This window comes from Mirounga leonina, unplaced genomic scaffold, assembly GCF_011800145.1.
Source record: "Mirounga leonina isolate KUSES-001 unplaced genomic scaffold, KU_Mleo_1.0 Mir_418, whole genome shotgun sequence".
NCBI classification, from domain to species: Eukaryota; Metazoa; Chordata; class Mammalia; order Carnivora; family Phocidae; genus Mirounga; species Mirounga leonina.
This window is the reverse complement of record NW_023270739.1, coordinates 11,325,977-11,349,264: the sequence shown is the minus strand read 5'-3', so window position 1 is coordinate 11,349,264 and position 23,288 is coordinate 11,325,977. Positions and strand designations below refer to the sequence as shown.

The 23,288-nt window shown below is 45.0% G+C and overlaps 1 protein-coding gene across 1 annotated transcript in view; it reads right to left on the bottom strand.

Annotated features, from left to right (window-relative positions):
• BPIFC (BPI fold containing family C) overlaps positions 1-22,137 on the bottom strand; it is a 33,470-nt gene extending 11,333 nt beyond the window's left edge. Inside the window, exons 1-11 of the mRNA XM_034987266.1 lie at positions 22,014-22,137; positions 18,960-19,080; positions 14,963-15,091; positions 13,392-13,547; positions 13,201-13,264; positions 11,015-11,075; positions 7,763-7,854; positions 6,254-6,430; positions 5,022-5,075; positions 3,660-3,830; positions 2,943-3,010 (exon numbers count right to left, since the gene is read on the bottom strand). Coding sequence (XP_034843157.1) covers positions 2,943-3,010; positions 3,660-3,830; positions 5,022-5,075; positions 6,254-6,430; positions 7,763-7,854; positions 11,015-11,075; positions 13,201-13,264; positions 13,392-13,547; positions 14,963-15,091; positions 18,960-19,080; positions 22,014-22,137 — 1,217 coding nt within the window. The remainder of the gene's footprint in view (positions 1-2,942; positions 3,011-3,659; positions 3,831-5,021; positions 5,076-6,253; positions 6,431-7,762; positions 7,855-11,014; positions 11,076-13,200; positions 13,265-13,391; positions 13,548-14,962; positions 15,092-18,959; positions 19,081-22,013) is intronic.
• Between the last annotated feature and the right edge of the window lie 1,151 nt (positions 22,138-23,288).

Below are 23,288 nucleotides of genomic sequence, written 5' to 3'. Positions count from 1 at the left end.
CACTTTACATATATTAACTCAAGTATTCCTTACAATTACCCCCTGAAGTGGGTTGTATTATAGCCTCATTTTATAGAGAAGGAAATGGAGGCCCAGAGAGGTTAAGTAACTTGCCTGAGACCCCACAGCTAATGAATGGCAGGGCGGGGATCTGAACCAGCTAGTCCTGACTCTAAAGCCTGTGATCTCACTGCCTCTTTAAACTCACCACCCGGGATTCACTTTGATTTCTACATCTCCTGTCTGTGTAGCCAGCCATGAGCAGCTCCGGAAAGAGACACATTCAGGCAGGGGATATTTAGAAAGGTGTTTGGGGGGGGGGGGGGGTTAGTATTCTGGGAGCCTAATTTGGAGACCTTGTTTCCCCAGGTTTTCTCAGGGATGCTTCACTGATCCCCACCTCCCTTTACACCTCTCCGCGCTGTGTCTCTCTACCTCACCCAAGACCAAAGCAGGCTGTCCATCCGGAAAAGCAGCGCTTGCGGAACCAGGAGTGGAGGCGCCGGCTGGGGCAGTCATGTGGGAGGCGGGGCTGCCATTCCTTTGGCACAGCGCTGCTCTTCCGCAGTCTCGCATGGGCTGCCTTGGGACTGAGTGACGCTTGGCCCATCCGCCTTGCCCCCCATCCTCCTACTGCCCGAGGTCCGCCATAGCACCGCCAGCAGGAGCCACCCCAGACTCCACGCAGGTGACCTGTGCAGTGGGACATGGCCTTGCTCAGAAGGGTCCGTGCTTGGCTTAATGCCCTGCTGTCTCTATCTTGAAATTCTTCATAAGATTTTGAACAAGGTGCTCTGCATTTTCATTTTGCAGTAGGCCTTGCGAGTTAGGTAGCCGGTCCTGCTCAGACCCCACTAAGGCCTCAGGAAGCCTCCCCAGCGTGAGACTCTAAAGGAGACTCCAGGAAGGCAGGAGTCAAAACATGCTTGTGGGCTGTAGGCAGCCAGAGAATGGATCCACACATTTCTTTGGGTGATGTGAATTGAGCATGTTGCAATCCTATTTGCGGTTACTCCCATAAATAAACCTAACGCCCTCTGAATGTGCAGTTTCTTCCCAGGAGAATCACTGGAGAGAAGAGTCTGCCTGACTTAAGCAGAGAGGTGAACCTGGTCTCTCCGCTCCTTAAGGTCTCTCTTACCGGCCGGCCACAAGCCTGAAGCCCCACCCTTACTAAATCTTTCCCTGCATCCGGCCAGTAAACCAGAGCCCTGCTCAAGTGCACACGGGGTTTCTCCCTTCTCAAGAGCTTGCTGCCTCCATCAGCGGCCCTGCCCCCTTTCTCCCCCATCCCTCCAGATTTCCAGCCCCCCTTTCCTATCAGCTGCAGATGGAGGGCTCACTAGTGCTTGTGGAGGGGCTGCTCAGGCAAACTGCATTGCAAATTCTCTCCTTTCCTTCTGGCCTCGCTCTGATGCTGCCTTTCCCTCACCTGCCACCCTCCCCACCCGCTTCCTGCCCTCTGGCTTCCATCCTCTCAATTATTAAAACTGTCCTCTCCAAGATGACCCATCAAGGTTCAGAGTTTCCTCAGCCTTGACCTTGTGGAGGTTGGGCCACGTTATGACTTCAGGGGCCCATTTTTGCCTCTGGGAGTCCTTCCTCCATAAAGAAATATTAAAAATTATATTTGAAGACTGTGTTGTTATAAAGATAAGTACAATCCAGCCTGGATTGTATTCACTTTTTAATTCTTATTTCAAAATATATTACAATGCTTTCATGGGTCCCTAAAGTATCCGTGGTCTCTAGGCTCTGTACCTGCTGAGACTAATGGAGGAATCAGTCCTGTGTTGCAGAGCTGGGGAAAACGTAATAAAGCCTCCTTGAAATCTTTCCCCTCTGGGAAACCATACTACCTTTTTTGTTGTTGTTCCTTTTATTGGGAAAACAATACAGTTACAAAGAAAATTGTAAGGAGAGAAACGCCCTCCATCCCATATCCTAACGGTGCTCTTCAGCTGTGATTTGCTCCCTTGTCCAGATGGAAAGCTCTTTTGCACAGCTGCCTACTGTGTTTATGCAGTTTTGCATTCTGTTTGTCCTATTTAATGTCATTTTATTGAAAGCACCTTCCGTGTCTCTGCAATAGTCTTAACCATCTGGCTGACTTACAGTGATTGACTTACTTTTCCCCTCTGTTGGTTTCCTGTCCTTCCCAGACTCTGCTTTCTCTGGCCTTTTTATAGCCTTTCTTCCCCCTTCTGTGGGTTTCATCTGGGCCATCTGGTCATTCTGAATATCATCCCCCAGGTAGTCTGATTCATGGCTTCAACTTTCGGCCTCACAGGGCCAAGGAAAACGGGCTTTGCAGACGGTTCTTCTCAATGGCAATCACTGTCCAACAGTCTACCTACATGACCTCCCTGATCCCTTTAACAGTGCACGGCGTTCACTGGAGAGCCAGTGAGGCCAAGAGGCATGGTTTTGTTAAACTCTATGTTCTAATAATGGGGTCAGAGTCTCTGAGCCTGCAGGTACCTCAGAGATGACCCAGTCCAACTTCAGTATTTTACAGACAAGGAGACTGAGGCACAGAGGTTCCCAGACTGGGAAGCAGTGACCAGGGATTTGACACTTTGTTCCTCGACCTCAAAGTTTCATGCTCTTTCCTCAATAGCATGCTTCCTGGAAGTTGTTGAGGAGGATCTTTAATTTATATTACGGTACCATTAGAATGTGAATTTGTTATAGGATTATATTTATACTTATTTGGCTGCCCATTTTATCTGAACATTATCTAATGGGATAAAGCTCCACAACACAGCTCTTAGTGAAGCCCATACTTTGAAATCATCTGGATCATTACAGGAGGAGTACCTAAGTGATTCATGTTCTATCCAGTGGTAACTTCCCCTGTTCTGTTAATGTTTGCTTTGTCTCTATGGTCTGCTGAATCACTTATTGCTGAGGGTTCCAACAGCCAAATCAGTTAAACTTACCTGTTCAGAGATAATGAGCAGACCAGTCTTTGTCCCAAAATAACCAGGCCAACACTGGTACTAGCAACCTGCAGACAACAATAGCACTCGTTACTAAGAGGACTGAATCTGTCTGTTTTGGCCACAAATACAATTTCTTACACTGGAAATACCATAAGCTCCACTGTCCCTCTCATTGCTAGAGATACTAGAAAGAAATAGCTCTGAAAATGCTCTCTTGCAGGTAGGGAAGCTAACTATAAAGACTTTTTAAGGATCTCCCTTAAATTATTTTTCTATTTTTTCCTAATCTCTCTTCTCCATGTACTCCGTGTGTGCGTGCATGTGTGTATGTGTGTGTGTGACATTTCGCTTAGACTCACTGTATTAATCCCTTTCCATTGGGTTGCATTTGGCCTTCATCTGCTCAAATAACCTTGAATTCCATCCTGACTGACTTATTTTGAGGAAAGAAATAGAAAGTCAGCTATCAATGCAGCTGCAGCCGAGGAAAGGGCACACAGGAAAGGGAGGAGGGGGAGAGCAATTTTACCACGCAGGGGGTGTGAGCACTGGCCTCCCATACCGCCCCCACCCCAGTCTCACCCCGTCCGCACCACTAATTGTCGAATCAGACCTCACACCCCCAGACACTGAGCTGAGCACTGCTAGCCAGTGGCCTGCTGTGGGAATAGGACTGGCGTCCACAGGGTGCCCTCCTGCCCCCGCAGGCCTTACAAAGTCCATGGACATGATGGCTTCAGCGGTCGAGTTCTCGGTCTGGGCGAGGAGCACCATGGAGGCAGGGATGTCCAGGGTGAAGCTACCCGGCTGCAAGCTGATCACAGGGGGCTCCGTTGCCATGACCCGTACCATGAAGGGCTGGGACAAGATGTAGATCTCTGCAATCTGCGATGTTCAGGGAAAGAAGTGGAGTCCAGGAAGGGGAGTTTATGAGGGGAAATCACACATTTGGGGTGGCCTGGGTGATTAAACCTTACATCGTGTGGTCAGAATAGAAACAAAGCTCTTTGGCCATTTTAACACCATCACCACACACAAGACAAATAATAACAACAGCTGACATTCACTGAACGTATCCAAATTATCTGGTTTAATCTTCACTAAATCCCTGTGGGCAGGTTCTATCAGAATCCCCATTTCAGGGATGCCTGGGTGGCTCAGTCGGTTAAGCGTCTGCCTTCAGCTCAGGTCATGATCCCAGAGTCCTGGGATCGAGTCCCGCATCGGGCTCCCTGCTCCGCGGGGAGCCTGCTTCTCCCTCTGCCTTTCTCTCTCACTCTGTCTCTCATGAATAAAAAAAAAAAAGAAAGAAAAAGAAAAAAAAAAAAGAATCCCCATTTCACAGCTGAAGACAGTGAGTCCTTTGGTTAAATAATTTCCTTCACTTCCGGGTGAATAAGTTGAGGAACTGGGATTCAAATCTAGGTCTGTCTGACTCTAGATCCTTGCTCTAAAACCAGGATCCTCAGTGAGCATCTCTCTGTCCTCGAGAGCAAACCTGAGCCTTTCAGGACACTGTCCAATATTCAGGTGCTGTGAGGGCATGACATTAATAGTTGCTTCACTAAAGGCACAAACATAGGCACTATTCCCCCATTTCCCATGGAAGTTTATTATTTCAAATGTGTGGTGGAACCTTAGGGAAGGGACACTTGACTTATTTTGTAAACTTAAAATGCCTTTAATAGTAACTTGTTTAGTAAATATTTGTGGCTATTTTATTAAAAGAAAAAAAATCTTGGGGCCCTGGGTGGCACAGTCAGGTGTCTGACTCTTGGTTTCCGCTTAGGTCGCGATCTCAGGGTGGTGAGATCAAGCCCTACATCAGGCTAGTGCTCATCACGGAGTCTGCTTAAGACTCTCTCTCCCTCTCCCTCTATCCCTACCCCCTGCTCTCTCTCTCTCTCTAAAATAAATAAATCTTAAAAAAAAGAAAAAGAAAAAAAATCTCTTTAGAATGGAAAGATGGACTCAGGTTTGGACCAAAAAGGAGTAGAAAAAACCCCACAAATCTTCCAGAAGTAATTGCAATGAATCCAGATACACTTAACAAGCAGTCAGACCCTCAGTACTCACCCGGGAGAGCACGTTGCCAAGGCCTTGAGAGTTTTGAACCAAATGGTTGGAAAGCTGGAAAATCAAGACCATCATGTCACTGTAAGATTTTTACCTGGGCTTTCTTTTCAGAGAAAACCTAGCTTTCCTTATATTTTTATGAATCATGAAGTTGTTACACCAACAGACAATTAGGGTTTAAAGGTGGCCTATCATTTTATAGCCCAACCATAAGAAATCTGAGGCCCAGAGAAGTAAAGTAACTTGCCCAAAGTCACACAGGAAATACCTTCCTTTTTAGTAAGTGCCTTTTAACCCTAGCAATATTGTGTATGTCGTATATGTATGATCCATGTAACCATCCTACAGTGGTTAACAATAAGTCTTGCATTATTGCCCACCTTTTCAGAGATTACGAGACAAGGGATGCTTAAGTAATTTATCTTCACAGATGAATGGTTTCCAAATCTGAAGCTAGACCTTTCTAATTCTCGGCAGTCTATGGTAGCTGGTGCTGCCACACCTCATATTTTGAACCTACATTTTATAACCACTTGTATAATTAAGATCCATGGAATGGAAAGATTAATAGGGGATGCTTAATAAAAGTTGTTGGTTGACTGGCTGGAGAGAGTGTTCTCATCATAAAAGGGAGGGGCATGGCAAGAGAATCCATGACTATGTGTCCTATTACTGGTCATTGTAGATAAGTCAGTTGCAATTACCAACAGGAGAAATGTTTGTGTTGGCATGACACAAGGCATAATAATAATAATAATAATAATAATAATAATAATAATGATAATAAGCAACACTTAACACTTACTCTGTGCTAGGCATTGCTCTGAATGCTTTACATATATTTAAACCTCTCTAATGTCCATATCAACCTCATGAGTATGGAATTATTATCCTCATTCTCCAAATGATGACACTCTGGCACAGAGAAGTTAAATAAATTGAAGATGCCCAAAGTCACAGGTCATAAGTGGTGGAGGGAAGTCTTGGCATTACTTAAGATCAATCTAGAACAGTGGCCCGGTACCCTATACAACTGAAATTAGCAGACCCAGAGACCCAACAACTCCCCAGCTAATAATAGCATTCAGTTCACAATTCCTTTATTCATGTCCTGCTGGGGTTGATAGTCTAAAAAGGCCCAGGAAATAGAAACTATGACATAAAATTCCCATAATGGGCTACTTATAATAAGACTAAATGCTGGTGCTGATTGTTCCATGAACTCTCCTCACCTCTTTCATGGAGAGAGTGACGTTAAAGGCCCCAGATGTAAAGTAAGCAAAGGACGCGGATTTAAAGAAAAACTCAGAGATTCCAACATAGAGCATAGAGTCATGGCGTTCTGGCAGCGCAAAAGGAACTGGCAAGAAGGGGGGATCGGTGAGGTTGTCCAGTGGGTAGAATACGCCCTGTGGGAAAACAAAGATCAGTGCATCAGATCAAGACATGGGTGTACAGCACTACGTAGGTGGATCTGCTCATGTCAGAATCAGGAAAATACCAGAAACTCAGGAGGGACTAAAAGACTACAGGGCCTTCTGACTCCTTGACCAGGGACTCTGGTTTTGCAGCTCTGATGAGTTCTTGAGCATATGTAGACGTGTCTGTCCACCCTGGGGTGTAACCTCTCAGAAGGCAGGTGCATTTTAACTGGACACACAGCTCTGCATAGTTCCTGAGGTGCCATGTAGAGATGCCAAACCCTTAATCTTCAAATTCTGTGGCTCCTGAGCATCTGTGTTGCCCTCAGTGGCTAGAGGGTGTTATTACAAAATGGTGTCTTGAGTAATATTTAACTGATTTGAAAGACCCTAATTGATTGAAATATAAGTCAGGGGCACCTGGGTGGCTCAGTAGGTTAAGTGTCCGCCTTTGGCTCGGGTCATGTTTCCAGAGTCCTGGGATTGAGCCCTGCAGTGGGCTCCCTGCTCAGCGGGAAGTCTGCTTCTCTCTCTCTCCCTCTGCGCCCCCACTCCCCAGCTCATGCTCATTCTCTCAAATAAATAAATAAATAAAATCTTGGAAAAAAAAAAGAAATATAAGTCAATATGCACTTAAAAAAACAATGATAATAACTTCGGGGCAAAACTAAACATAAAGACAATTAATCTCTTTTCCAGAATTAGCAAACACCATTTTCATATGCAAATGGCCCTGACCAAGGTCAACAGCCCTCAGTTAAATTGGCTAATCTGACAGGAACAGGAGTATCGATATGGACAATCTACTGATGTGTTAAGTTCTAATATATGCAGAGCCATGCTACCTCTTAGCCTCAGACCTATCCCCAGAGACACAGTTATCACAATACTTTCCTTGAGGAAGGCAGTCCTATGTTGGGCAAATCCAAACCATCCTTTACCAATCAAGAAAATGTTGAAGGGTCTTTTCTTTTTTTTTTTTTTTTTTTAAAGATTTTTATTTATTTTATTTGAGAGAGAATGAGAGAGGGAGCACATGAGAGGGGGGAGGGTCAGAGGGAGGAGCAGACTCCCTGCCGAGCAGGGAGCCCGCCGGGACTCCAGGATCATGACCTGAGCCGAAGGCAGTCGCTTAACCAACTGAGCCACCCAGGCGCCCTTGAAGGGTCTTTTCAAAGAGCATAAGCATGAGGGAATTGCTTGAAAGGACATTAAATTATTTGAAGGGTACGTAGTTTTATTTCCTTCTGCATCTAATATTTGTTCTTCCAATACTGGCTGTTGATAGCCAGGATGAGAATTTGGTGATGATAAAGTTACCTTCAAATTCAGCTCCATATAATTCTCAGTGATTTCTGGAGAACTGATTAGGGAATAATCCAGCAGAATATAGTTGTCAATCTTGGTTAAAACTAAATAACAAACAAATAAAAATGAAAATTTGTATTTATTAAAGGCATAGTATAGCATCTGACTATTATCTATGCAGAGCAATATAATTTAATTCTCTGTTATTTAAAATAACAATTAATCTTATTTTATAAATAATACACTTTTCAAAACCCAGGATAAGTAGGTAAGTCAAAAGAAGAAATTAAAAACCCTTCTTAATCACATTACACTGAGGGAAACATCAATAACATTTTGTTGTATAGCCTTTTATGTATAGACAAACACACACACAAACACAATTCATATCTACTTTTTTAAAAAGAAAATTAGACAAACAAAACTCACGTATTAATATTAAACCACATATATTAATATTAAACCACATATAAACCACATATATATTAGGTTGGTGTAACGAGACACTTTCAAGCTCTATGTTATGGCCTTCTATATAGTTAGAGCTTTAATTTTTTACAGTGAGTATGTATTACTGTTATAATTAGAAATAATTTTTATTTTTTATTTATTTTTAAAGATTTTATTTATTTATTTGACAGAGAGAGACACAGAGAGAGAGGGAACACAAGCAGGGGGAGTGGGAGAGGGAGAAGTAGGCTTCCCGCCAAGCAAGGAGCCCGACATGGGGCTTGATCCCAGGACCCTGAGATCATGACCTGAGCCGAAGGCAGGTGCTTAATGACTGAGCCACCCAGGCACCCCAGAAATAATTTTTAAAAAGAAATGTTGAGAGAGACAGACAGGAATAAAATTCCCTAAGTTAAACAGGCCAAGAAAATTCTCATGCACAGTCTATTAATTCAATTCTGTTTTGGTATTATCATTTTCAGAGCACAGCAGGAGGCCAGTGGGCCGGGGGACAGTAGATGGGGTTGGCAGGAAGCATGATTTCAGAGTCTGAGGCAGGTTGTACGTGCAGGGGTGCAGTGCTCAGGAGTCCGACCCGGCCTGGGAGAGCTGCTTTCTCGACCAGCGCCATGTGTTCTGTGATATGAGGACCTCCCCGCTGTTCCAGAGCAAAGCATCTGAGTAGCACACCTTCTCCTCTTGCACGCCATGCTTGGTTTATTCCACAGACGGTGATAAGGAACAAGAAGAGATGAAGGGGCTTGCCCAGGTGAGGGAACAATACTGCCCTATGTCACTATAGTTTTTAAAATGCTTTCAAATTCACAGTTTGAACAGATCCCATCACCATACTGTGAGGGGAGCAGGACCGCGCCCGTTTTACAGGTGAGCGAGGGAGGCTCCCACAGGTAGAGAAACTTGCCCATGGCAACCTAGAACTCAGGACTCCCTGACCAGTTCTTTCCTTACTACATCTTTCTCTTTCCCTACCTCCCCAATCTGTTCTTTTTTCGTCTACCCACACCCAGCCCAATCCACTTGTCCAGGCACTGTGCAACCGTTCATCGACCCAATATTCATTCACCTAGTGTGGGTTAGGCACTGTGCCTGGTGCTGGGGACATGGTCAAAGGCCCTGTGCTTGTGGGACTCATAGCCTGAGGAAGAGTCAGACATATGAACAGGAAATTATAATACAGTGTAATAAGAGTAGGTCTAAAACTGAGCTCCTGATGGTCCTTCTACAGTCTTACAGTCTTCCTCATCTTGGTAAATGGTAACTCCATTCTTCCAATTTTCTAGTTGCTCGGGTGAAAACCTGGAGTCATCCTAGATTTCCCTCATGACCCACATTCAGTGTGTCAGCAAATAACACTGTCTCTCCCTTCAAGGTCCATCCAGAACCTGAGCATGTCTTGCCATCTCCATCACTCCATCCAGGCCAACTGCCATCACTGCTCGCACAGGTCATTGCAGTAGCCTCTTATGTGGTCTCCCTGCTTCTACCCTTGCCCCCTTTCTGTCTATTGTTAACGGATGGAAGCCAGACTGATCTCCTTACAACATAAGTCAGATCATGCAAGCCTTGCTCAGAACTCTCTGAAGACTTCTCTTCTCAGACTAAGAGCCAGCCTTTGTACTGACCTGCAGAACCCTGAAGATCTGACTGTTGCTTTCCTCCTCCCTGACCTCATTTCCGGCTGCCTTCCCCCTCACATCCTCTGCTCCCAGGATGCCCTCCTCATAGTCCCTCCAATATACTTGGCATGTTCCCACATGGGCCTCTGAGCTTGTGGTTTCCTGTACCTGGAGTGTTCTTCGTCCAGATCTAGGAGTGCCCCTCACCCTGTTCCATTCAAGTTCATACTGGAATGTCACCTGCTCAGTGGTGCCTTTCCTGGCCATCCTATTTTACCAGAAACACCTCCCCAGCTTCTTCTCTACTTTATCTTTCTTCTTACCACTTATCACATCAGTATCATAGATTTTACTTATTATCTTGCTTGCTGTCTGTCTCCTCTGACTAGTCCCATGAGGGCAGAGATTTCTGTCTCCTGGGCTTACTGCTGCATTCCCAGCACCAAGCCTCTTACAGGTTGTCAGCACACCTTAGGTGAATGAATGAATGGAATGGAGAGAGAGAGAGACATCCAAAGTATCAGGTGAGCACAGAGGAGGCAAAACTTTGGAGTGCAGACTATGAGGTAAGACTTCCTGGATGAGACTATACCTGAGCTGAGTCTTAAAAGATAATGAGCAATGGACAGGACAAGGGATGGCTCAGGGGTAGGAAGTGGAAGGGACTGGACCCTTCAGGGCTTAGCACAGTGCTGGCGAAGAAATAGGTATTCAATAAGTATCTATTAAATGGATAAATGGGTGGAGGAGAGGGGAAGCTCTTCTAGGCAGGGAGGGCAGCATGAGCCAAGCAACGGGTGTGGGGACAGCAGAAGCAGTTTCACTGCTGGGGCAGAGAAAAGTGCCAGATGAGGCTGAGAGAGGTGAGTTGAGCCAGAGCATGGTGGGCAGGTCTTGTAGTCCATGAGAAAGCATTTGGGGTTGATCCTGAGGCAGCAAGGAGCCACTGAAGGGGTTAGAACAGGGGGAGGAAGGGGCTAACTTGCTTGAGATTAGCATGAATCATCCCGAAGAGGATAGATTTAGTGCCAGAGCTGGTGTTTCCCATGGCTCTAGTTTGCAGAGAGTAGAGCAGGGAGAAGAGCTGGGCTACCTCACATTGAAAAGCAAACCTAGAGAGCACCAGAGTTTGAAGGCGGGAAGAGAACCATCCTGAAGGGGCAGTTCTAGGACTCACCTTCTAGCATGCTGAGATTGGCGTTCAGGGCTTCCACCTCACTCATGATAATGGGACAGAGCTGGCCATAAAAAGAATTTTAAAAAATTTCAGGTTATCACATTGCACTTGAAACCTCTATTTAGGGGCCTAGACCTGCAAACAAAGGCCTTCTGGTTAGGAGCCATTCTCCCTTTGGTCACCAGGACTTTCCCTGAAATTTGTCAATGCCTATGGACCCCATGTTCTGTACGTATGGGTGGTGTGTCATTGAATGCTGGCTAAACTTCAGAGCAACCGGGACTACACCCAGTTAGCCCCATGAAAGAAGGAGCCCTCGGCTTCTCTTTCTGTGGTGTGACAGGACACGTGCCCGGTGCATCTGGTGCGGTCACCCCTGAGGACCTGTTGCTGGACCCTTGCCGGCTGGGGACGCCACCGCCTCCCGCCTCCTCTGTGGCGGCACCATGCTCTGCTGGGAAGGTGCAAGCCGGGCCTTCGCTCTCCCCCTCGGCTGGCTTGAGAGCCCAGTAGTCAGACATCTGTTTAGATCAGAACCCCTTCTGGAGTTAGAAAAGCAATATTGATTGGACTCGAGCTTGTCTGTAGGAAGGAGGAGGCGTGCCCACATGGGTGGGCCACCGTGTGCCAGGCGTGTGCTAAGCACTCGGCATGGTGGTTACCAGCAGAGGCTTGGGAGCCTGGCCGCCTCGGGTTGACTTGGCACGTGATTTGTACTCTGTTCTCAGTTTCCTCATTTGCAACACGAGGAGGATAACGGTACCCACTTCATTATGTTGTTGTGAGTAGAAATAGAAGTAATCCATGTAAAATTGCCCGCGCATAGCAAGCATTCAGTAAACGTCAGCTGTCTATTTTAACCCCATTTTGGTCTCACGACGGCGCTGAGAGGTGGGCACCACTGTCCCGCCTTCACAGATGGGAAAACTGAAGCTTAGAGAGCTTTAGCGAGTTGCCAGGAGTTATATAACCAGGACTTAGAATAGATAGTTGTGGTCTGAGCACTCTTTTCTGTTTTCCCACGGCACAGAGGGAGTACTAGAAGCAAAGCGTCCATGGTCTCTAAGTCCTATACACAATCCCAGCAAACTTAGCTAGTGGCTTCCTGTCAGAGCCCAGAGAACCACGCCTGGTTTCCAGCAGCGGAGCGATGGCGAGTGTGGGGTCCCCGAGCCTACAGTGCTTTCCCTGTCACTCTCTGACACGCAGGTGCACCGGCCCTCAGCACCTGCCAGGTGAGGATGGAGAAAGTCCGTGCAACCTTGGAGTCCCCCGACCAGCCGGCCACCTCCTCGGACAAGCTGCTGAGTGTGTTTGCGTATTGATTTCCTCACTGACGCTGACGTTCATCAAGCACTGCCTGCCAAGCATGAGGGGGATGGAGGCTTCCAGATACTGTTCTTGCCCTTTCATTTCCACTCCTCATCCTTTTCCTTGTCTCCCCCCAGATATGGGTAAGGCGTCCAGCGATGGTCTGGCCTGGACTGGAAAGAGGGCGCACAGCCAAATCCATCTCTCCCCTTCCTCAAACACTGATTTCTGGAATTGAGACACTTGTAACTTTGGAAGCTATCTTAACTTATACTGTTTCTGGAAACATCCTTTCTTCTCCCCCATTTCTTACCTATCAAAGTCGTACTTATACTTCAAGGCCCAGTTCAAGTCCTACATCCTCTAAAAAATATCCCTTTTGGGTTATTTTAGGCCGTTTTGATTGAATCTTTCCATTTCTCTGAACCCCTTCGGTTCAGTCTAATGATCATGTAGTTATGCATTAAATTCAAATACTCATTCAGTTATTGTTCCACAAGCCTGAGTTGGGTTTTCCTAAAAAGATAATAAGTTTATTCCTATTTTATATCCCCAACAGCCTGTAGCCTAGGGCTGGGCATGCAGTAGGTATGCAATAAACTCTTGTTGGTTGTTTGCCCATCCTGTGCTGAGCACTTGAGGTAGGGAATGCTGTTTCATTCATCTCTGCATCCCCAGCACTTAGCAGAATGTTTGGCACATGGCAGGCACTTGCAAAACTTAGTAAGTTGCAAAGGATAATGTGTGTGAAAGTGCCTTGGATGATGCCTAGCATACAACAGGTGCTCAATAAATGTTTATTGACTAAGAACTAGGTAAAGCATGGCAGAACCGCTGAGCATTTTACTGTGGTTGCATCACTTCTGAAGACTTACCATTTCATTTAAGTTCTTTAAAATAGGTTTCTCCATGGGCTCAGCAAAGGAGTTGTACAGGACACTGGGGAAAAAAAGAGAAAGAAACGGGCTTATTCAGGAACTGTATCTGCCAGTCGTGAACCTCCTCGGGCTCTGCCGGAGAATCCAGCCCCAGACCAGCAACTGCCCAGCATGGCGCTGCCACTCACCTGAGTTCTCCCGAAAATGACACATGGGCATGGCTCACTTGGGCGTAGCAGTCTTGGAGCTTCAGGATTGGGTGACCGAAGTCACTGAGGGCCAGGACAATGATACCGGTGAAGTAGACCCCAGAGAGAAACAGATCAGCTCCTCCTGTGTCTTGACTGTTGAGAGGAAAAAGTGCAAGGTTACCCAGGCCTGGGCAGGGGTGAGATGGATCATTTCTCTGACTCTCCACAGCCTATAAGCTCCTCTAGGCAAGAATTCTGTCACCTCTGGATTCCTGGCACCAACAAGAGGTAGGAGCAGAATACGTGCTGAGTGTTTACCAAACAAATGAAGCAATGAGTATGTGGCTAGGTGACAGCTTTAGCTTAGCTTTTTTATCCTGAGTGCTCTGGCCCCCATAGTGGCCGAGCATGTATTAAGCACCATTCATATGCGATGCTCACGTGGAGAGAGAACATGGGGTAGCCTTATTTAGGATGGGCACAGATGGGGACGAGACACTTAGATGCAGTCTGTGAACTCTTTAAGGGACTGGAGTGTCTGTTGTTTGTCTCCACACCCCCAGGATGAGCACATAGTGTAAGCACTTAATATGTGGCTGATGAGTCAGCAAAGAAATGAATGAATACCTGAATCTGTGTTATTTATGGGAGAATATATAATTTCTCTACAGTGTACAGGTCTGGAGTTCTTGAGATGGGGATAAATGGTACTTGGTTGGCACTCAGTAAATGGTTGTTGAATGACCAAGTGGATGAGTGGATGTGCTTTCTGGGGAACCAACTGAGGCAGACCTAAACATTACACCCAGGACAGTGACTTGCACGTAGTAGGTGGTCTGTAAGTGTGACTTGAATTTGATCCCTCGTTTCTCTAGGAGGGTGCAAAAGCCTTCTGGTAGGGAGAGAATTGGGCTCCAGCTGACTATTATCCTCTAATCTCCTTGTGAGGTAGGAAGGCCCATTTCCTATCAGTTGCCCCTGAGGATGGGGAAGCGTGTGGAATGGCCCAAGATCATACAGTGACTCATTGAAGGTCTAAAATGTTGAGCACGAGTCCGTTCCTCCAACAGTCAGGGACTTCCAGCTCTTAGGAAATCTTTTTTTTTTTTTAAAGATTTATTTATTTATTTGAGAGAGAGAGAGAATGAGAGACAGAGAGCATGAGAGGGAAGAGGGTCAGAGGGAGAAGCAGACCCCCCGCTGAGCAGGGAGCCCGATGTGGGACTTGATGTGGGACTCGATCCCGGGACTCCAGGATCATGACCTGAGCCGAAGGCAGTTGCTTAACCAACTGAGCCACCCAGGCGCCCGCTCTTAGGAAATCTTAAATGACATTTTGCTCTGCCTTTAAGGGAAGGATGCTTTTCAGCCCTCCTCCTCCCCTGCCCAACCCCCAGCAGAGATATCCTGATTTAAATCTCTCCTGGAAAAAAGTACTCTCGAGAAAGACTGTTAGTGGCTGAGGGAAAGAAGCCTAATGTCAAAAACATCAGCAAATTTTTGGACTTTCAATTTTGGTTCCATTTCTCCCCAGAAGAGCCGCAGACAGCATTGAGTGGAATACTCACAAGAGCGGAGACTTGATTTCCCAGTTGGTGCTGATGTTGGCAGTGCCGTGGTTGGTCAGGGCCTTGATTCCCACCCCAGGCACAAAGGCTAACGAAGTATTTGGAAATGAAAAGACATTGATTTTTATGCTGTAAAACAAGAAACAGAGAGGTTAGCGCATGTCTTCTGGCACATCTCTAAGTAAGGCAAAATCAGAAAGGAGGTTTGTGGAACTCCCGAGGGCAACTGTGAATTCCTGTGGAGGAAGGAACCTCGGGTCTGAGGTGCTGCCTCTGGGCACTGCCTTTTTTTTTGAACTCACGACCCTGAGATCAAGACCTGAGCTGAGATCGAGAGTCGGACGCTTAACTGACTGAGCCACCCAGGCGCCTCTGGGCATTGCCTTCTAATGCCCCTTCAACCCTTACCAAGAAGCCCCTGGTGTCTGACTGAGGGGGAAATGAGCAAGTATAGAAACAGATTCGAAAATAATCAATTTTTCTAGTTTCATTAAAGACAGTATGAGGTACAACACTGCCATCGTGATTTTTCCCTGCAGCTGTTCCAGTGCTTCTCGATGGGGGCGGATATTAGTATTTTGGGTACGACAACCGTTTTGTGTACAGGGCTGCTATACACATCGCAGGGTACCTCGTGTGTGTGCCAACTAAATGCCAGCAGTGCCCCTCCCCCATCACTGGGACAGTCGCAAGGGTACCTTCCTTCTATTCTCAGATGCCCTCTATGTGGACAGTATCTTCCCTAGTTTAGAAACTTAGAGTATTAATTTCCCCTAGGATTATCTGAGCTGTCAACGGGTAGATAGGAAGCAGTGGGCTGCATGTAATCCTTATAGGTAGATGGCTCATGTATTGAGTGATTACTCCCTATCAGGCACTGGGGTAAGCACTTTACATGCATTGGATCATTTTAATCCTCACAATAATCCCATGAGGTTGTTGCTGGTTTTGCAATCTGCAATTCATAGATGAGAAGATAAGGAACGTGGCTGAAGTCATATATAAGTGGTAGAACCAGACCTGGAGCCCTCCTCAATCTGTCTTCAGACTGTGTTCTTAGCCAGCAGGCTATGCCACTTCATGTATTGTGCAAGGGGCACTTGACTTGGAGCTGAGTTTTGTGCTAGCTGTGCAACCTTGGGTATGATACTTAACCTCTTTCAGTCACTCAAAGGAAGGGTTACTCATGGGCAGGTTGGGAAGACAAAATGAGATCACCTGCGTATAACTGTGGCATGGGAGAAAGGCATTGTTATGAGCTAAGATTAGGAAAAACGTAAAACATAAATGTGATAGCTGATAACAAATGCTTATTTACTATTTCTTCTATTTTGCATCCTTTCCTACGTGTCTTTGTCATACACCCTGAGTCCCACTGTGGGAAGGAGATGGTAGAGGTTCATTTAACAGATCTTGGAAATATTTTCGGTTTGATACACATAGGTCTAATGCATTCCTTGTATTCAAGCTATGGATGCATCATTAAAGAAAATCATTTCTTTGTTGCCGGACATCTAGGTCGTTTCCAGTTATTTCTGTATTATAAACAATGCCACACTGAACATCCTCATATATGCTGTTTATGTGTATGTCTTTCTAGTGAGGATGCTGAAAAGTGGGATTGGTAGGTCAAAGAGCATGCATTAAAAAAACAAAGTCCTTGTAAATAACTTTCTGAAATGGAACCGTCCAATAGAAATAGAACGTGAGCCACATACATAATTTAAAAATTTCTAGTGACCACATTTATAAAAGGGAAAGGAAACAGGTGAGAGTGATTTTATTAATATTTTTTACTCAACCTGATACATCTAAAATAGTATGATTTCAACATATAATCAATATAAAAATTATTGATGGGATATTTTGTTTTCTCTTTTTCAAAATAAGTCTTCAAAATATGGTCTTTTTTTTTACATTCATAATATGACTCAGTCTGGACATTGAATTTCATCAGAAATACTTGTCCTATATTTAGATCGGATAAATTTTTCAACTGAAAAAGTACACTTCCATATCAAATTGTTCCACACATACTTAAAAGCTTTTCTTTTCTTTAAGATTTTATTTATTTATTTGACACAGAGAGCACAAGCAGGGGGAGCTGCAGGCAGAGGGAGAGGGAGAAGCAGGCTCCCAGCTGAGCAGAGAGCCCGACGTGGGGATCAATCCCAGGACCTGCGATCATGACCTGAGCCAAAGGCAGACGCCCAACTGACTGAGCCACCCAGGTGCCCCAAAAGCTTTTCAAAAACTGAATTGAGTGAGTACCAGTTTTTAAATTAAAATTAATTAAAAATTAAATAAGTAAACCTTCAGTGCCTTAGTTGTACTAGTCCCGTTTCCAGGGCTCGGTAGCCACATGTGACAGGTGGCTCCTGTGTGGGCAGCTCAGGTCAAAAAGTACTGTACCAGTTTCTCTACTCCCACTAGCAATCTTCACCTACACTTCATAATATATGTTTAACCCCGGATTTTTCTGCTGGAACATTATTGTTATTGTAATTAAATAATTCATTTTGTAAATATATAATGTCCATCTCTCTTATTGGACTTTAAGGGCAGGGGAATATATCTGTGTCATTCACTACGATATCCCCCATGCCTGGAACAAAGCCTTGGTACCTAGTAGGTACTCAATAAATACTTGTTGAATGGCTGTCTTTATTAACAACTAGAGCATTTGCTAGGAGCTCTTCCTAGATCACCATTCTTCTACCCACCCCCCAAGCCCCACCAAAACTCATGGTTTTATAGAATGGTATCCTTGATAGCAGGGAAATTATTGCTCCAAAGGGTTAGAGCATCAGGGAATTATCACTGGATTGATAAAGCCTTGGGGTCAAATTGTGAATCACAGATAATTCCTTATAAAATCTTGACTCTCTGCTTTACCTTCAAGATTTAGTGCAAGATGGACAAAGGTGTCCTTTCCCTATACCGCCTTTGGGGCTTTTGTTGGCAAATATGACAGGTTGCTGCTGTCTGAACATCCATTTCCCTTTCTTCTTTCCCAAACATCCCTGAATTGGCTCAGGATGACAAAGATGTCTGCTTGGAAAATGAATTTTCCAGTCTCCCTTGCTAATAATAGTAAGTATGGTCATAAGAGAGATCTGTCCATTATCGAGTACCAATAGAGTAGGGCTCCAGAAAAAAAAACCTCACTGAAGAGACTAACCCAGCTTTTAAGAGCCCTCTTAACTCCTTCTTGGGCCTGAAATATGGATTTGATGGCTGAGCTGCCATGGCCAAACTGGACCATGAGACAACCTTGAGGACAGAAGCCAGAACTGAGGACGGCAGGGCAGAGAGATACAAAAAGGCTGGGTTCAGATAAAATTGTGGGGCTTCCATAGGATCCCTCTACTCTTTCTTATTCTTTTCTTTTTTTTCTTTTTTTGTGGGGCTTGAACTCATGACCCTGAGATCAAGACCTGAGCGGAGATCAAGAGTCAGATGCTTAACTGACTGAGCCACCCAGGCGCCCCTCTACTCTTTCTTTTGAGCTTCTTAATTGTGGCCCATTTCTATGACTTTTAAAATCTCAACTAAACTTCATTAAAATAAAGAAAGACTTGATGAGGGTAGATTTGTTTCTGAGACTGTGACTGAATCCTGTATCTAGGTTAGGGTGTGGGGGCAACAACGGGATGGACAAAAATTTCTCTTAGACTTCAAGGGGCAAGGTATTCTCATTTTAGGGAAGAGGCAAGGACATCGCGACTCTGAACAGATTCTCCAGGTGCATACAACTAGTGTGTAGCAGGGATAGGACTTGGACCCAGGTGTTCTGACCCCAATCCTACACTCTTTGTCAGCTTTATGACCCCTGTTTCTTGAGGTCATTCATCTGATAAGCCCCTTACCAAAGATTAACTCTGTGTTAACTTCTACTCTGCAGGTCCCTGGTGTTACACCAGAACACAGGGTGACATATCCACAACCCTAAGGTTTTAAAGAGTAATTTCACTGCTAAAAATACTCTTTTACTTACTTTGAAAAATTGTAGTTCACATAATCAACCTTCAGAAACTCCAGAGATTCAGAACCTTTTAGGTCTGGGATATTTTTTTCCATAACCATTTGCTCAATCATCTCCACCCCGGCTAGAACGCCTATGAAGGAACCAAAGAGAGTGTTTATTGATAATGACGAAGATGATAATGGCATCATTAGACATACACGTGAAGTTCACTGAGCAAGGCGTGCTCTTAGAAACTTAGAAAGCAGCAACCCTACAAAGTGGTGCTGTTTTCCCTGTTTCACAGAAGAAAACACTGGTCCTCAGAGAGGCTAATGAAGACCCCAGGACCCCAGGACTAACAGCACGAGAGATTCTCATTATGTGGCCAAGGCTAAAGGATACTACTACAGGACGTTGTGATAGGAGAAGTACAAAATATTATCATTATCCACATTTTACAGATGAACAAACTGAACCTCAAAGAGATGGATTCTTACCTAAGTCACACGGCAAGGAACTGGGGGCCCCATAGTCAAATCTGGGCAATTTGGCTCCAGAATCCATGCCTTATTAGAAAGTTATTCCACATTCTCCCCTTTCCCCTAGATTCTTTAGTTTAGTTAGTTTTTTTTTTTTTTTAAAGATTTTATCTATTTATTAGAGAGAGAGAGAGAGCGCGAGCACATGAGTAGGGGGAGGGACAGAGGGAGAAGCATACTCCCCACTGAACAGGGAGCCCGACGTGAGGCTCGATTCCAGGACCCCAAGATTACGCCTGAGCCAAAGGCAGACCCCAACGGATTGAGCCACCCAGGCGCCCCTCCCCTAGATTCTTTAAGCTCATCAATTTTTGGCCTGAGGTGCATGGACTGTTGGGCACTCTTAACCCTCCTGAAATCCTAGTAAAAGACTGTGAGTAGGATGTGTGTGCGTGTGCATTTGGGTCTCATTGTTCAGGGGAGAGGGGCCACATTTGCATCAGATTCTCAAAGAAACCCAGGACTCCAAAAAGGTTAGTAAGCTCTGCTTTTGTGCAATTCAGGAATAAATCTGTCTTTATGTGGTAACACCACAGGACACATTTTTCAGAGTTCACGGAGAAAAAGAGCCCTCCTTCTCATAAAGAGCTTGAGAAAAGTAACTGACATAGTAATGAAGAATGATCTTTTCATTTTAACCTTCTTAAGGAGGAAGCTTTGCCTTTACTCCCTATTTTGCAGCTTAAGCTCATTTCCACTTAGGCTATCCCTGTGGAGATTCAGAGCAGATCTTATCCTCTATAATACCATGAATAATATTATAATACAGGGATGCAGGGATAGGATGTAAAGGATATAAAGATGGAACCAAAGGCACTATCAGACAGCTTAGTTTCGAATCCCAACACTGTCATGAGATAATGATAATTGTGTGTCTGTGTGGGCCAGGACTGTCTACACTTTACACGTATTCTAACCTTTTATCCTCAGAGCAACCCAGTGACATATATATTATTATTCCTATTTCACACAGGAGGCAGTTGAGGCTCAGAGAGATTCCCAGACTTGCCCGAGAGCTCACAGCTACTGCGTGTCATCAGCGAGGCTTTGGAGGAACGGGGAGCAGAGAACAGAAATCAGGCAGAGCAGACCTGAACTCCGATCTTGCCTCGCCCCCTTACTGGTGTGTGATGTGGCAAATTCAGTCCAGCCCCTCTGAGACTCAGGTTCCTCCTCTGTAAAATGACTATCCCTTCTTTGTAGGGTTGTTGTGGGAATTAAATCAACCCAGAGCCCATAGGCACATATCAAAGAGCGTGGCCATGGTAGATGCTCAGTCAAGGCATGGTTCTGACTTTATAGTGTGTCCACCCCATGCCATATCTGTACAGATGATTCCATCTGGTCCTCACATCACGACAGGCGGGGCACATTATTGTCATTCTCCTCACCCCGTTTTCCACATGAGAAAACCCACTGGCCCCACCCTACATATTGAGGAAAGGGGCAGAACTGAGATTCATACCCATGTGAACTGACTAGATCTGTTCTTTAAATTGCTCTGATCTTGAGGGTGGAATAAGCTATTCTCACAACTTTAATACTGTTAGAAGATGTCTATTTCTGATATGTATTTCTGTGCATATAAGCGTATCAATATAGTAACAAGATACACACATGCAAATATACATGTGGATACACATGTGCATTCCTGGTATGTATTTCTCATTATAGCCAGCTCATATGACAATTGTGCAAGATGGATCAACTTTAGATTCCCTGTACCACAAGAGGAACTGGGGGAAGGACAAAGAGTTGCCCAAAACTCCCCACTTCCCTTCCTCCATCCCTCCCTTTCCCTCCATCCTTCCTGTTTTTCTTTTTTGGTGTAGCAGGTGAGGCGTTTCCTGGTCACACTTAGGTATTTCTGAGTTAGACTAGCAGTACTTGAGTTGATTGCTTTAGTTAAGAAGGGATTGGAGTGAATCTATCTGCCTGTATTCTGTAATCTTGGGCCAAGATTTACAGGAGAGAACTAGGCCCACACACTTTGATTTTGCAGTATCTTTCCCATATGCAATCTGCCCTCACCCCAGCTCTGCTCCACATTTTTCTCTCCCTGTGTTTATAAACACCTCTAAAGGAGTTTTTCTTAATCTTTCAATGTCTCAGGCTCCTTTTTGCATCTAATGGATGTATGGAGCCTCTCAAGAAAAATGCACAATCATCATCTACATTAAATTTGGCACACAATTTTAGGGGACTCTAAGTTCCTTTTGGAGTTAAGCCCTTTCTGAAGTTCTAAGGTGTTACTTTTACTCTCACATCTCCTCCCCTTTAGAGCAGAGGTGTTTGTTGTAGGTGCATGAGGGGGGACAGGTGGCAGGGGTCAGGGAGAGAATGAATATCTGTGGCCGTGTTTGGACAGGCCTACCATCAACGTCATTATTTTTTAGAAACACTTCCTTCCCAGCCATCTTAGCAGCCTCCACATAAGGGGCTGGATCATCCCACAGGAGAGCTTGCCTCAGTCATGGAACAGTCCAATATGAGCTTGGGTCATAATCTCCACCTGTAGCCTGGCTTCTGGAAGCATTCCACTCACCATAGTCCAGAGCCCGCTGAGTAACCCTGGCCTTGATTCCAGGGTAAACGGTCTGGGCAGATGAGATGTAGAGATCCCACAGGAAGAAACATCCCCAGAGGACTTGGACTGCCTTTGTACGCATCTGCAATTAACCAACATTTATGGTTCCTTTATTATTTTTGACTTTTCTTTGGTCAATTCCATCCAGCTTTTCTATGATTTCTTGTTTCATTGCTCACTTTCAGAACTCACTCTATCCACCCGTCTGTTCATATATCCATCCATCCATCCAACCATCAATCCACCCACCTACCCAGTAATCATTTATTGAACACACCAGAAATGTGCTAGGTGCTGAGGATGCAGAGATGACCTGTGTGTCCTTGACTTCTGCTTCTCACAGACCAGTGGGTGAGTCAGACACGCACACAGGTGATTATGACTCATTACAATACGATGCAGTGCAATGTAACACAAGCGCCTTACCGTAAATATCACACTTGTGATATGCCTTGGGAAGGGTAAGGGGGTGGGGATGCCAAATTTTTGAAAGTTTTAGAACACAAGTCAGTAGTTTAGAAAGGTGGCTTCAGAGAATGTGAGACAATCACTCATCTGCTTAGAGACACTTAATGACTCCCCTTTGCCCGTAGGACAGAGTTTAAGCTCACAGCCCAGCTGTAAGACCCTGCCCTGCTCTACACTTCTACCACCTCGAAGACTTCCCTCCTTAACACACATGCCAGGCTCACCCCAGAATCTAGTATAATGCCTGGCACACAGTAGATACACACATACAAAATCTGAAATAAATATCTCCAAGGAGAGGGACCACATCTTTTTTGCTGTTTATATTGCTAGTGCTTGGCATATATTAAATATTCAGTGTATGCTTGTGTAATTAATGGACTCAACGAATTAATGCCAGCCCATTTTCTTTTCTTTTCCTCCCTCCCTCTTTCTTCTTTCTTTTTAAAAAATATTTTATTTTTTATTTTTTATTTTTAAAAATTTTATTTATTTATTTGACAGAGAGAGACACAGCGAGAGAGGGAACACAAGCAGGGGGAGTGGGAGAGGGAGAAACAGGCTTCCCATGGAGCAGGGAGCCTGATGCGGGGCTCGATCCCGGGACCCTGGGACCATGACCTGAGCCGAAGGCAGACACTTGACGACTGAGCCACCCAGGCACCTCTCTTTCTTTTCTTTCCTTTCTTTCCTTTCTTTCCTTTCTTTCCTTTCTTTCCTTTCTTTCTTTCTTTCTTTCTTTCTTTCTTTCTTTCTTTCTTTCTT